General features: G+C 35.4%; 1 protein-coding gene across 1 annotated transcript; it reads left to right on the top strand.

Annotated features, from left to right (window-relative positions):
- The first annotated feature begins 13407 nt into the window (after positions 1-13407).
- On the top strand, positions 13408-14918 carry LOC134261293 (uncharacterized). The gene is made up of 2 exons (XM_062743739.1): positions 13408-13647; positions 14507-14918. The coding sequence occupies exons 1-2, from the start codon at positions 13432-13434 to the stop codon at positions 14750-14752; spliced, it is 462 nt and encodes a 153-aa protein (XP_062599723.1). The 5' UTR covers positions 13408-13431; the 3' UTR covers positions 14753-14918.
- Positions 14919-16133: the final 1215 nt, after the last annotated feature.

Genomic DNA, 16133 nt, shown 5'->3' on the forward strand with positions numbered 1-16133 from the left:
ATTAATACAATGGAATGATAAAAATATTTTAATAAATAAGTGCATCTCTCTCTCTCTTTGTAAACTACTGAAGTGTTGATATGATCTCGATCTCTCTCCCTCGTTGTAAACTACTGAAGTATCGACATGACTTCGAAATTCCTTTTTAATTAATGTAGGGATAAATCCAGTTGATAAGTCAACGAAATCTAAACAAGCTTGAAATTCAACCATACTTAAATTTTTCCAATTCCAAGAATCTTTGTTCTTTTTTGACTCGATTGAGAATAAGTGCCCACAAATTAAAGACAGAGGTTGGCAGATTATGTTCCGTTGTTGAAGATGAACATCATTTTTTTTCTTTGTGTATGCCCTCTTTATAAACAACTAAACATGCGCGGATCTAGAGGGGATGGGGGGTCAGAACACCCCTCCCCCCCCCTTGGAATTTGCAAGGATATTAAATTTATATGCTAAATCAAGAAAAAAGTAGCCTCAAAAATAAATAATGATATAGGGATAACTATTGTGTGGTACATGCATGATTATTCCGCTTACGTGTGGTTGATTCCCAATTATTATTGATAACCCAAAATCATGAAGAATGTTCATATCTAAGAACGAAAAAAGTAAAACTTTCTAAATATAACAAGGGGGTTCAGAAAGGTAGCTTCCAAAAGATCATCATCATAAAGAAGAAAGCACCGCATATAATACTGTGTCTACATCATAACGAAATGCAAAATGTACCGCACGGAATACTGGACTGGACATGATATTTAACGATCAGCATCATCATAATAACAGAAATACTACACATAATGATGAATATACTATATATACTGTGAGAAGTATAAAATATATTGTTGTGTTTACTACATATAGTAAGAACTACCGCATATAATGTTAAAAGCACTTTATATTATGATAGATGTACATATGAGAGAAGTACTGCATATCATGGAAGTTGTACACGATATAATGTAGAAACTATACTTCATATAATTAAAATAGTACCGCGTATAATGAAGGAAGCACTGCATATACTGTTTAATCCTCATATAAGACAGTCCCGGCGTTCCATATACATTTCCATTTTTTATGTTTCTTATGAATACCAGTTTTCTTATTACAAACGCCACATTGACCGTAGGCCTACGTGACGTAATTTCTTTCTTTCTGTAGCAGACGAACATACAAGTAAAATTGATGCAAAGCATCAAATCGGTCGCAAACAAAATCTAGCATTTCATAAAAGCAACTATGCAAGGAAAGCACAAGACATTCAAAGCTGAAATGGTGGTCATGTTTTGTTTTTTTTTTCAGACAAAAAAATAACTTAAAAAAATTAAATAGAAATTCTGGTGCATCTGCTCATCAAATGGATTCATCGATATACTAAAGCCAATGATAAATGATAAGAATTTATTGCCATCAAAATGAAGATGAAGACCTCTCAAGATGAATACCCCAGATCTTTGGCACGTGATAATGTCCAGTTTCTAGTATACGTTTAAGAAGTATATTTTATTCATAATATATACACAAAGAAGTATACAATGAACATGGATTGAACAGCAGGCCAACGGCCTATATTAGTTCTCTCCATAATGTCCGGTGTCTGTAGAGTAGGCTGCATTTAGCAATATTCTTATCTTTAAAAAAAAAAGCAAAAGTATATTATATCATAATGCAGTATATTTCAGTTTCGTCTATATAATACCTTTAGTTTTCCCTGCATATGTTGTTTAAGTAGAAGTTTTATCTCAGCATCAACTTTCAAAGTCTGTGACAGCGATGATATGGAGTTGTAGCGTAACGTATAAATGCTGAGCTGTCTGGAGCTTGCAAGCTGAGGAGTACCTATTGTAAACTCTTTTTGTTTAACCAAAAATCATAAATTATCTGTTGAGAAGTAGTACAAATGAATTTTAAACATCATAACAACAATTAATACTTAGTTTAAAGCAATTTTTTAAAACATTTTACTCATGCTCTTATACGTTTGTCATTTAAGATTACTGAACTCATTTCCCCATGCACTTTCAAACACAACCACAAATAGATCGGCCGCCGATAAGGCTGATTATGTATTTGAGTGATAGAAAATGGGTGGCACTGTAGCTCTCCGGTTTGCCTAATTATTTTTATGGAGAGCTCAGTTCTGCAGCTAAAGTTTGTGCGAGGTGAGGCGGATGGCAAGAAAAGTTGCAAGCCTTACTCTTTTTATATGTATCAGTCGAATAATTTATATTTAAAAACGGCTTATAGAGACAAAAGAGTTACATTATCGATACAAAGTAGTGCATATTAGACTACCAAAATAGGAAAAAGGTGTGTCGGCCCCAGATTTAAAAATTTCCAGCCTCAAGTGCCTGTGTTTAGACATTGATAAATAAAATAATGTTCAGATTGCAATACCCGGGTGTCTTTTCTTTTATTTATTTTTTTTTTGTCGTAAAGTGCTCATGTTTCTTGGAGAAATAAACAGTCCGTGTTGTGTTCAAAATGCTTTAATTCAATTCTTTATACAATTCATTGGGATACCACAAAATCTATACTTATAAATTAACAAATTTTGCAAATAAACTCTGAAACGGCTGCACAAGAGTTCGTACCTACTGCTCTAGGAATACACTAGGTATAAGTTGATGTCCGTAAACTATATTCAGATTTCACTCGCATAGTAATTATCGTAAATTTAATCAAAAGTCTACTTTCATTTTCGGTAAACAGTCTCGAAATATCATAAAAGAGAGTGTGGTGGTGTTTCCGGTTGGCGGATTTAAGTTACTTGCCGTGTTTAATGAAACTGACATTAAGCTAGCATTAAAATTATTTCATGGACGTCATTAATGAATTATCAAAGTTGATTTAAGTGATATAAAGGAAATAAGCTGCGATTACTGATTAAAAAACCAAAATGAGCAAATCCTTTCCGTTTATGTCCGATTTCACTTTTTATTGAAAGTTCTAGAATGTCAGAAAGTATCGAGATCATCTTGAATGCAGGCACGTAGCAATAGGGGGGGGGGGGGTCCCAACATATTTTTTATATTGAAACTAAATGATAATGAAATTTACAAATTAATGTCGATTAATGACTATGGTTATTTGTTTTTAAAATATATATAGTAAGAGTGGTGCACTTTAATTTTTCAGTTTTTACTAAAGCTATCAAAAGTTTGCGTTTCAGAGGTTTTTCTACATACAGTCTTTTCTTTGTATTAAAGGCCTGTATGCATATGGAAGGAAATCTATGGCAAATTTAATTTTTTGAAAATGCTTCTAAATGAAGATTTGCTTCTTTTATCCTTAATGGAAATGGAATCAGTATCCGAAGTATACTCAGTAATGGACAAAATAGCTCTACAGATATTAAAATGAAGTTTCCAATGTGTAAAGCAGGCACGTAGCAACAGGGGGGGGGGGGGGGGGCAATAGCCCCCCTCCTACCTTTTTTCATAACATTACCTTTGGCTTTACTATTGAAAATTACCATTGAAAGGTTGGTCGCCCCCCCCCCCCCCCCCCACTTCTTACCACAGTAAATTTTCTTTCTCTGGTTGGCCCCCCACTTTCAAAAACGATGCTACGTGCCTGTAAAGAGACAATGTCAATTTCAATAAACACCCTTAGTACAGGAAACATAGTACAACAGATATCAAAATAAAGTTGCTTTGTAAAATGTAAGAAGAAAACGTCATTTTCTTTTAAGTATTAAAAGGGAGTGTACATATCTTATACATGTAATTCACCGTTTCTGTTCCTCAACTAACTGCAGGGTTTTGAAGTACTAGTATTCGGCAGGCTTGTATAATAACTGTGTAGAAACTGAAAGATTCTTCAAGGAATAGTTCTGTTAGCAGTAAAAAAAAAAGGGGGGGATCATTTTCCCCCGCGCTTGCGCGGGGTTTTATTTAGTTTTACACAAATAAACTCAGTTTTTTTCTCGATGTTTAGCGTCCGCGTGCTCCTTGGTTTCACACTCATGTCAGAAAAGAAACTGGAGTCCTGAAATTAGTTATTCTGGTCAGAATTCTGTCGATTTTAATATATATTTGTCTAAATCGTCTATTAGGTGATATATGTCAAACCACACACCCACACACATACCCTCTCACACACACACACACACACACCTTTAGCCACAACATGACCATAATTGAAAGGAAATAGCATCAATATTGTTAAGAGCAATGTTCTATCTATAGATGTATATTTTCTCGTCGTCAACATTTTTTTCACTGGGTGCATGCTTTTTCCATGTATCTGTCGGTTTTTTTCCCGACTATTCAACCATTTAAATGGACAATGCACATGTTCAAGGTAAGATCTAGTCATGTAATTTAATCCTTCTCAAGAATTACTAATCGAATAATATATTTTTTTACTGCTACATTATTTAGCTCTGTTTTGGAGACCAACTCTTCTTTTACATGTACATTAATTTTTTGTTGTCATGACGTCCATTTTTTTTTCCGAGATCACTATAGTTTACCACGTATTGCGTACAATATTTACGTTACAATGAAGCGCATTGAAGTGGTAAAATGTTCCGTTCGAATGAAACGTTTTGAGCTATCTTTAGAGTGTTTATTGTCATCTTATGACACGCCCATTTGTTTGTTCAAATACCTGTAGAACAGGTTTTCCATAAATATAATAGCCAATCAAATTGAGGATCTAAATAAACACCGAGTAAACACGTGTTCGACCGAAACATGTGTTGTGGTAACTTCAATAGACACGATAAGTTCAAAAATATGTACATATTCGTTGCAATTTGTGTTTTACGGAAGCGGGGAGTCTCTAACTCCCTCTTCTAATTTTTTTAAAGCTCCATTTCAGTGTAACTCATGATGAATGGGGTGTCCTAAAACTACGACGAATATTTCTCTGTCGTTTCTAAAAATATGGGCGTGTCATTATGTTATAATTGACGTTCAAAACATGACTCAGAACTTTTCATCCAAACGGAAAATTTTACCACTTCAATGCGCTTCATTGTATATAAACTGTTAATTTACGAGGTGCGTTGGTGTAAAATTAATTTTTTTTTTAACTTCTTTACAATGAAGCGCATTGAAGTGGTAAATTTTTCCGTATGAATTTTCTTAAAAACGTTGTTTGTCATGATATTATGACACGTCCATGATCACTGTCCATGTTTTTAGAAAAGTGAAAAGAGACTGTCTTATTCAGTTATTGCTCATTCGAATACCTGTAAAACAGGTTCCCTTTATAAATAAATAGCCAATCAAATTGGCAGTCTGCGTAAACACTGTGTAAACACGTGTTCGATCGATACATACATGTACGAGGGTTGTTAGAAAAATTCTCGGAAGTGTTCTATTGTGAGCCAATCTGATAAAAATCAGATCGTTCATCCGTTCCTTTATTTTCTTATTGATTTGAAGAAACCCCGTTTGAGGTCACCACCTGGTGAACTTTTTGTTTCCGTACCTGATCGCTTTAGGAGTCTAGGGGTCAACAAATTAACCTTCAGATATAACTTAGCTTCTCAGATATGATATCTTAAAGGTACTTGGACACAGATTTGAAGTTATATATTTTAATAGCATTTCACACAAAAATTAATTAAAAATCTTATTTCATATAAAAGATATCAAAATTTCAAATTTTTTGGCGGGTTTGATTGACACATCCTTGCACTTTCACAAATTAATTTTATTCTTAATCCTTAGGAAAAGTGGCAGTCTCGTTGTGTATAAATGAAAAATATTAATACTATAATGCAGAAAATTCAGAATAGACATGTTTGAAAGCAAAACAAACTCACAATATTTTGGCAGTCCGTGCAGTTATGGTAAGCAGACTGTGACGACTGAACGCACCCGGTGAATTGTAAACATCAACAAAAACAGAACTCGTGCCCTGTTTAAAAAAACCGTGTACATAACACGAGTGTGCTCGATTTTCTCTTAGATCGGAATGACGATACTTGTGAATGAATTTTCCTTTCTAACATTTCTACTCTGAATAAAATTATTTTTCTGGATAAAAGTTTTAATATTTCTCATTAATACACAACAAGATTGCCACTTTTCCTAAGGATTAAGATTAAGGTTAAAATTTGTGAAAGTGCAATAATGAGTCAATCAAACCCGCAAAAATTTGAAGCTTTAATAACATTTAACTGAAATAAGATTTTTAATTAATTTTTGTGTGAAATGCTATTAAAATATATAAGTCGTAATATTATAGAGAAAATATTGACTTCAAATCTGTGTCCAAGTACCCTTTAAGCTGTCAACAATCATCTGGCCAAAAAGATTTCTACTTACGGTTTAAGTAGAAAAAGACAACAAAAGTGTAAAGAAATGAAAGATATTAAGAACTTTGAAAAATCTTAACGGGTTGGTTTTCACGCAACTTAAAGTGATTGCTCCGTGAATCCTATGACCGCATAGTAAAAATCATTGTAAATTTTCAAAATTTTAATAAATTTTTAACATAGAAACTAACCAAAAGATAGAAATTTAATAATCAGACATAGGTCATAATTCACAGTACACAATAGATTTTCCGTAAACCAATGTGTCCGCGAACTTTTCTAACAACCCTCGTATGTTGTGGTTAGGCCAATAAAATGATAAAGTAATGATTATGTTCATAAACATATTTGTTGCAATACGTGTTTTACAGAAGCGAAGACTCTAACTCTCGCTTCCAATTTTATAAAATACTAGTATCCATTTCAATGTAACTCATGTTGCTGTAACTGCTGGTACGCGAGCAATCAAACGTCGCGTAAAAAAAACAACAAATGACAAACGTGAGTGAAGGGATCATAGGGACTCCCCCTCTTACTTGTTTAAAACAAGATGTGTTTGTGAAACACTGATGCCCCCGTATGGCAAAATAGCAAAGACTAAACTTTTCTTCAATGCAAATTTTATTAATTGGTACCAAAAGTGGGGTATTCTCACTGGAAAACAATTAAGGAATTTGAAAGCAGGTCAATGTTAAAGATTTTCAATAAGTACAAAAATCTCCAAGGTCAAGGTCAAAAGGTCAAGATAATTGGTATCCAATGAAAAGTCTTGCCATATAGAATACTTCTGTAGAGTATGGAAGCCCTAGCCCTAACCGTTCACAAGTTATGGCCAAGGTTAATTTTTTTAAAAGTAGGTCAAACTCCAAGGTCAATGTCAAAGGGTCAAAGTTCTTGTTATCAAATGAAAGGTCTTTTCACAAGGATTGAATATGTAAAGTATGAAAGCACTAGCCCTAACTCTTTAAAACTTATGGTCAAGGTTTGCTTTTTTAAAGTAGGTCAAACTCAAAGGTCAAGGTCAAGGGGTCAAAGTTCTTGGTATTCAATGAAGGGACTTCTCACAAGGATTACATATATGAAGTATGAAAGCCTTACCCCTTACCGTTTAAAAGTTATGGTCAAGGTTAAAGTTTTTCACAAATACGAAAATCTACAAGGTCAAGGTCAAAGGGTCAAGGTTGTTGGTATCCAATGAAAGGTCTTTAAACAAAGAATACATATGTGAAGTATAAATGTCCTGGTGTCTACTGTTCAAAACATATAGCCAAAGTAAAAGTTTAAAATTTTCATGTAAAAGTGAGTCAAACTCCAAGGTCAAGGTCAAAAGGTCAAATTTGGTGGTACCCAAAGAAAGGTCTTGTCACAAGGTATACACTTGTGAAATATGAAAGTCATAGCTACACTTAATCAAAAGTTATGGGAAAGGTTAATGTTTTTGCGGACAAACAGACAGACAGAGAGACAGACAGAGAGACAGACAGACAGATAGACACGACAAAAACTATATACCCCCGAAACTTCGTTTACGGGGGCATAAAAAAACGTATATTTACTTTACTATGAACATAACAATATGCCCATCTGCCTTATTGGTCACCTGAGCATCATGCAACAAACTTTCCAATGATTGAATTTGGTTCATGTTTTAAGTTGTGACATGACCTTTCTTATGACCTCACTAATTTACATGCGTATTTGGGTACATATCACTCAACCAATCAGCTGATTTTGCAGAAAGCTGTTGTAGTATCCCATTTTAAGCATTCGCAACTGAAATGCCGAGTGAGGTGGACGTGCAGGTATTTATCATTTAAAAAAAAATATTTAGGGGATGCATAATATAATTTGTTTTCCAAAAAAATTAAATTTAGATTTTATTACTTAGTGCTTTTTTCTCTATTCAGCTCTTGCTGACATTTTTTTTAAATTTAAGCCTCGACTTAATTAATGCAAAATATTTTGATATATAAGAATCGTGCAGGAATATTTTTGAAGCAAAAATGCTTCGGGAGAACGTAATCTGAGAGAAATGCCCGACAATGTCCTCCTCCGGTCGTCATATACAAAACTGAAATAAACAGATGAAAGGAAGGGGTCCCATCCATATTTTTTTTAAAACTTCATGTTTTTAATAAAATGTATTGTAACCAAAGGGGATCTGAGTAATCACTGGTCCCCCCCCCATCCCACCCTCCTTAATTTTTTTCTTTTTCGTAAATGATATTTGGTAAACTTGTATTTAATTTATCAACAAATAACGATATCACGCACATAGTGTTTTGGTTGGATATAAATCTAACCCCACTAAATACTATTTTCCACTGATTTTTTTTTAAGGGGGGGTGTTCAAAGTAGTCATTTGTGAACTGCCCCACTCCCTCTTTTCTTAAATTTTTGAATCCGACACGAATAAATTTACGTTGTAAAATTTTATTTTTAATTCACCTCAAATTTTGAGTAAATACTAACAGTGCTACATGCATCATGCTAATTGAACGATTTTGTGTCTGTATATACAGATACAGCTTTCCGTCATAGCTAAAAATAAACCGTACTGTATCGTTGATATTTTGCAGATACAGTACAGTTTCTGCTCATTTGCATAAGAAACGCCCACAAAAAGTGTTCTGTATCGCAGTTACAGTACGGTTGACTTCAAAGGAAAACTCGCCGGGTCATGTCACAAGTTATATTTAGAATACTCGTTTCCTACTGTATCAGAGATACAGGGCGGGGCCCGGCTCGAGCTATCGCTCTCGCCTCAAGCCCCGCCCTGTATCTCTGATACAGTAGGAAACTGGTACTCTAAATAATACTTGTGACATGACCCGGTGAGTTTTCCTTTGAAGTCAAGCATACTGTAACTGCGATACAGAACACTTTTTGTGGGCATTTCTTATGCAAATGAGCAGAAACTGTACCGTATCTGCAAAATATCAACGATACAGTACGGTTTATAAACGGAAAGCTGTATCCATATACAGACATACCAATCGTTCAATTCGCCATAGAACTGTTAGTATTTACTCAAAAACTGAGGTGAATTAAGAATAAAATTTTACAACGTAAAGGTATAATTGTCGGATTCAAAAATTTTAGAAAGGAGGGAGTGGGGAAGTTCACAAATTATTACTTTGACCCCCCCCTCCAAAAAAAAAAACGGAAAATCGTATTCCGTGGGGTTATATTTATAATCAACCAACACCTATGTGCGTCATTTCGTTACTTGTTGACGAATTAAAAAGCGTATGTATACAAGATTAGGAAAAAAAATTATTTACGAAAGCGAAAAAGAAAAAAAAAACTCAAAGGAGGTGGGATGGGGGCACCAGTGTGTGCTGTATTCCCCTTTTTATAGTTACTCTACATTTTAATGAAAACATAATCGTAAAATACCCCCCCCCCTTTCCTTTCATCTGCTTATTTCAATTTGTATATGACGACCGGTGGAGGACATTGTCGGACATTTCTCTCAGAATCTACGATCTCCCGAAGCATTTTTGTTTCAAAAATATTCCCACATGATTCTTATATATCAAAATGTTTTGCATTAAATCGTAGCTTAAACCGAAAAAAAAAAGTCAGCAAAAAGTGCATAGAGAAAAAAAAATCCTGCGCAATCAAATCTAAATAAAATTTTTGGAGAACAAATTAATTTATGCATCCCTTAAATAATTATTTTAAAATGATAGATACCTGCACGTCCATCTCACTCGGCATTTCAGTTGCGAATGCTTAATTAATGGGATACTAAATCAACTTTCTGCAAAATCATCTGATTGGTTGGGAGGTATGTACCCAAATACGCATGTAAATTAGTGAGGTCCTTGGAAAGGTCATGTCACAAGTCATTTAGAATACTCGTTTCTTACTGTATCAGAGATACAGTGCGGGGCCCGGCTCGAGCTATCGCTCTCGCCTCAAGCCCCGCCCTGTATCTCTGATACAGTAGGAAACTGGTACTCTAAATAATACCTAGATGCCATGGCATTCACAATTTTGAAAGAGGTGCCATAGTTCATCATAATTATACAGTTAGCAATAGCTTACTTTGGTTACTTAATACCCATAGGCAGGGTAGGGGAACAAAAAATGCATTTCAACTAATCAGTAATATTCAGCAATAATCAGAAGTGCCCCTACCACAAATGAACCCCTGACCCTTGGTCCACACATTTCACAATTTTTGAAAAGGCACCCTTGCTTATCAAAAATGTCTGATTAATACCAAGGAGCAGATTTCAAACAATTAATTCATTTTCAGTATACATTGTATAAGTACCTGGCAGTTAAAACTGTCTAATCCAACACCTGCGTAATCCGGCACACTGTGAAATCCGACATTTAATTTCGTTCCCATTTCCAGGTTTCTTTACACTGTATAATCCGGCACCCTGTCTATTCCGACACAGAATTTGTCTCCCAATGCATGTTGGATAAGACACTGTAGGTTTCTTGTATAGTCCCCCTCTATGGTACCCCTGACCCCGTGGCCTTGAAATTCACAATTCTGGAAGAAGGACCCTTGCTAATCATAGCTATATATGCAGTTCATCTGCTTATTACTCAGGAGCAGAGAAGACGATTTTCAAAAGATTTAATGTATTTTCACTATACAATCAATAGAGTCCCGTCTTAACACTAGAAACCCTGACCCTGGGGCCAAAAAATTCACAATTTCGAAAGAGGCATTCCTGCTTATCATAACTATGTACTTGATTAGTTTATTTAATACCCAGGAGCAGAGAATTCACAATTTTGGAATAGGCAGAGTTATTCAACATAGCTATGTACTTGATTGGTTTATTTAATACCCAGGAGCAGAGAAGAAAGGAGCAGAGAAGAAGATTTTAAAGAAGTAATGTTGTTTCACTATATTATCAATAGAGCCCCGCCCTAACACCAAAACCCCTGATCCTGGGGCTATTGCGTAAAATTTACAATTCTGGAAGAGACATTCTTGCTCACAATACTTATACTTAGTTTATTAAATACCCAGGAGCAGAGAATAAAATTTTCAAAGAAATAATGCATTTCACTATATAATCTAATATAGCCCCGTCCTAGAACACCAAAACCCCAGACAGTGGGACCATATGGATTTCACAAGAAGAAGAAAAGCTATTTACCCCCCCCCCCCCCCCTCCCCCAAGCTTACAAATATGTCAGCATTCAAAATTTAATGTATACATGTATTGCATATCTATGATTATACACATATTTGCTCAAATTATATGCATGTCATTGGCGGATCCAGGGGGGGGGGGGTTTCCGGTGGTTGGACCCCCCTTTATTTTTTGCCAAGTGGAGAAAGAGAGAGAAAGAAGGGGGATAAAACGTTTCCCGAGAATAAGTATTTGTACGTCTAACTTAAATATGTATCGAATAGATAGATTCTCACACATTTACCGGTAGGTTTTCCATTCACCTTCACTATTACTTTTTATGAGTGAATGGTAGAAAATATTCTACTTATTTTTATATATCTATGATATGTAACATGCGAGGTTAGATTTGATATTAGATTCCCGCGATCTTAATTTGGCTGTGTTGGCTATATACAAGAAGATGTCGTTTTTTTTAAAAATTAAATCTTATGAAGGAACTAAATATTAATTCATCGTTTTATACCCAACTCAAAAAGGATTTTCAAATTCTTCAAGAAAATCCATTCTACCTTTCGGAAATAATGCAAATCCATTCAATTTTAAGGCTTCAGTAGTTTTTTAAATGTGTTAATTTTTTTTATACGGACTGGGGGTACCTTTTCAAAGAAAAAAAGGACGTAGAACAAAGATATTTTCCACAATCTTATATTTTTCCATACACGTGTGTGTGAATCTTTGGCTGAGAGTGTGTAAGGGGGGGGGGGGGTGTTAGGGGGACACAACCCTGGAACCCCCCCTTTCAAAAATTGCTGGATCAGCCCCTGCATGTACCATGGGATTAAGTGAGTTTTACGATTAATGTACCATAGGTCGCCATTTTTTCTGTTGTTTTATCTATGGTTTATCTACCCATAGGCGGATCCTTCATAACCTATAGGCGGAGCCTTGAATTACATACAAAACAAAACTTTATTTTCAATCTTTAATAATGTGTACACATATGTACATAATACTAGTATAATGGCAAAAAAAACAAAAAAGAATTAGGTCGACATCTTTAACTAGAAATGATAAAATCTTGATTTACAATCCATTTAAAAAAAAAAAGGCAAGGAAATTTTCGTGTATGCCACATTCTCGAAAGTACCTTAGTATTCCACACATAACATGTACAATGATTTTGGGGGGTATGGATGGTCATCTTTCTGCGAGCTTCCACAACAAATTTACCTCTTAACTAGCTACTTGTTAATGAGTGCAGGTTCGGTTAAATTCTCAAGTTCAGGAATTTCACTTCCGGTACCTAATATACACGCAGATCGCTATTCTTAAAAAGTTTTCACACTCCAACTTGTGTTTTTTCTCGAGTTTTTACTCTCGGTAGCCTTTAGAAGGGCTTTCATATTATCGTTATCGTAAACATGGTAAAACTTCCCACATCGATCGTCAGAAGGGTCCAACTGCTGTATATCATTCTCGGGTGTAACCGGCTCTTTGGTCAAATGAAAATCCGCTTGAGTAAGAGATAAATCCCAAAACCATCAAACACGTTTACTTCGTCCTCTATCAACTGTCCTATTTGTGAAAGAGTTTGGTCATCGATAAAACTGTCCCATTCAAAATTTTGCGGCAGTTCAATATCCATGCTCATTGCATCACGTTCGTCCATTTTCGCTTTTTAACTGCATGTGCGCGAAATCCGCAATTAAATGTATTATACATGAACAATGTACAGCGCGTGCTATTATAACTATGTCAGGTGACAAACCATATTAGGAAATATTTTTGGAACTTGTACATAATCCCCCTGCCATATTAGGAATTCTGAGAGTGCTATGGTACATGTGACTTACCGTATACGTTTTTATTGGTTTCCTACAGATACCCTATAGAGAGGTTAAAAGGTCACTCGAAGGCTGCGCCTTCTCGTGACCTTTTAACCTCTCTATAGGGTATGTGGAGAAAACCAATAAAAACTTATACGGTAACTACTACATATTTTTTTAACTGTATCATATTGCAGCTGGTTAAAAAATAATCAAAATGGGATGCTGCAGTTCACTTATAGACAGATATATCGACCATGACAACAATAACCAGGAACAGGAACTCCAAGAATTCTCTGACTGGAACCACAATGATCGGGATAAAACACGTGAAGATCCGTTCAAAATCAATGTCTCTCAGTGTAAGGAACAGGATGAAAATCACAAAACAACGGAAATCAAAGACAGAAACGATGATTCTGGTATATCGGAGGTATTGTAGGAGTATTTTACCCTATCTTTGGACTTTCAGTAGGCGTGACTTTCTCGGCGCTACGTAATGGAGAATACTAGTAGATTCTCATTGGTTACGAAATTAATAAAATAGGAACTTAAAATTGTTGTTGATATCGATCAGACGACTTATGCCCCACCTCTGTGCCGTGAGAGAACTTTTGATTGGCTATTTACTACACCAGTTGACATTCGGCCGCACTTCTATCATATGTATATTTCAACAGTGAAGGGAAGCTGTGTAAATTTCAGAAGCTAATTAGGTAACGTCGAGAATGCCACGCCTTACTGAAAGTCCACACTAAGCGTGTAATTCTTCTAAGCTATTCTCCTGGCTGTTTGCGCTGGTGTGGTCTGTTTGTTTGTTGTTTGACGGTCCTCTCGAGAATTTTTCATGGAGGCAATGTGTATAAGACGAAATTTAAACACCACCCCCCTTTTTAGTAATAATTATTACAAAACTGTTGTGTTAAAAGAAAAAAAAACGTAAATAATTTTTACCAAAATTTGCTTCGTTTATGAAAGTTTTGCACTTTTTGCTGAAAAATGTGACACTTTCTGACTTTAAAGTTAAGCGTTCAATCGCTTTAGTGTCGTGTATATTAACAAACATTTTGTAAGGAACTATATATGGGGGGGGCAAAATATGGGGGTGACTTCTTGGGGGTGTGTGTGTATATATTTATTTTATTTTACGAAAAACAACAGGGTCAATTCAAGTTTTATATGATTCTATCGGTCTCCGTTATTATTTCTGGACATTTTAAATTTCAAAATTTATAATTCTTTTCTTTATTCCATCAAGATCTTATTTTAATAATTTAAATTATTTCTTGTAGATACACTATTGCCCTGAAGAAAATAGGATACTTGAAGATAGAAGAAAAAATAAATCACCATCATATAAATATTTCAGTGGCGATAAGCACCATGTCTGTTCTTCCGAGAGAGAGCTAGTTTACGGCGACGACCCATTATTAAAATCCGTGAATAACGCCAAGAAGCCCCCGAATGATGATGGAGCTGTTGTAAAAGTGGTTCCCCCGGCACCACCCCCTCCAGTGGCCCCCTGTAGAAAATTCTAAGACGTTGTGCAGATGTACCTCAACAAATGTGCTTATGGAAAGCTGTAGGGTACCACCACATTACAGGTTCTCTACGGCATATCACATATATGTACTGAATGAATCTTTATGTATACATTGTGTTTAAATTCTTGCAAAGTAATGTTCTATTTGAAACCCAAAAATAAAAGAATGACAAAGTAATACACGTAACAGTTATCCTCACTCTCTTTGTCAGTTTTAGTGGATTTTTCTTAATGCATTTCGATATATACATGTATCCAATTGAAGTTGGAAATAAGATTCCGTATAAACATAATTTTTAGCGAGGATTTATTTTTGGCATTATTAGGGAGGGTGCAAAAATTAAATATCGCTAAAAAATAATAATTACTGCGTTTAAGTTGTCACTAGCTTCTTGGTTAGCATTTAAAAAATCGCTAAAAATAAAGTACCGTCTTTTAAGGACAAATCGCTAAAATTGCGTTCCACTAATATACAATGTACGGTATATCTGATAAATTTGGTTATTTTACTAGTTTGCTTGATTGTATGTTGTTATATACGTCTCATTCGAGAATTTTTCACTCATTTAGAGACGTCAGCACCAGGCACCAAAAAAAATGGTGTACTGAATGATTTGGCATTGCAAAAAGATGGCCCTCTAAAGGTAGTTCATCTGCTTTATACCCCAGAGAAGAAAATTTTCCCCCCCCCCCCCCCCCCCCCGAAAAAGGATTTTTGAGTTTGGACAAACTTCCTTTCTTTGTTTCTTGCTTGTCAACTTTTTCAAGTAGTTAAAAAAGAGTTTTCTCTTAACACCAGAACCCCAGAGCCCCAATTTTGGTTGTTTATTTAATACCTACCCTATCAAAAACGATGCTACGTGGCTGGGCATAAACCGGTGAAGGGCTACAAGTTGTGATCATTACTCGACACTAAGGGCCAATGAGCAGTAATAAGGAATCTTTATCATCCCAACGCCTGTGAAAACGCGGGGCCTTAGCTTAAGGTCTCATTTGAAGGACCCGCAACTTTTACTGCAAGTTCCGAGCGCATGACGAACGAACAGTTGCTACATCTACCAACTTATTTTATTTACGCCTCTCTATTGTGCTTAAGGTGGCAAGTTTTGTTTCAATTGAAATCACAACTGACGTCAACAGGAAATATTTCCTTTACTGCGTTCATCATCCGACTATGCTTTACTCGCATTGGTCAATATTTTAATGAGCTACGAAGAATTCTCTCCTCGTTCAACTACGGCCAGATGGGAGAGGAGCGTACATTTTGGCCGTGGTTTGCGAAGATGGATCAATTATGGCTTTGTTATTCTTGAGAAGAAGATTTTTAAAGAATTTACCTATATGTTTCCCCATAAGTTTCATCTTTCCTGGCACAG

The sequence above is a fragment of the Saccostrea cucullata genome, unplaced genomic scaffold, assembly GCF_032062105.1.
Source record: "Saccostrea cucullata isolate Sc308-1 unplaced genomic scaffold, CSIRO_AGI_Scuc_v1 ctg356, whole genome shotgun sequence".
Taxonomy (NCBI): Eukaryota; Metazoa; Mollusca; class Bivalvia; order Ostreida; family Ostreidae; genus Saccostrea; species Saccostrea cuccullata.

Excerpts from the sequence above, each read along its gene's own strand:
- LOC134261293 (XM_062743739.1), top strand. The coding sequence starts at position 13,432 with ATGGGATGCTGCAGTTCACTTATAGACAGATATATCGACCATGACAAC. Across the intron at positions 13,648-14,506 it reads ATGATTCTGGTATATCGGAG|ATACACTATTGCCCTGAAGA; the intron begins GTATTGTAGGAG and ends TATTTCTTGTAG.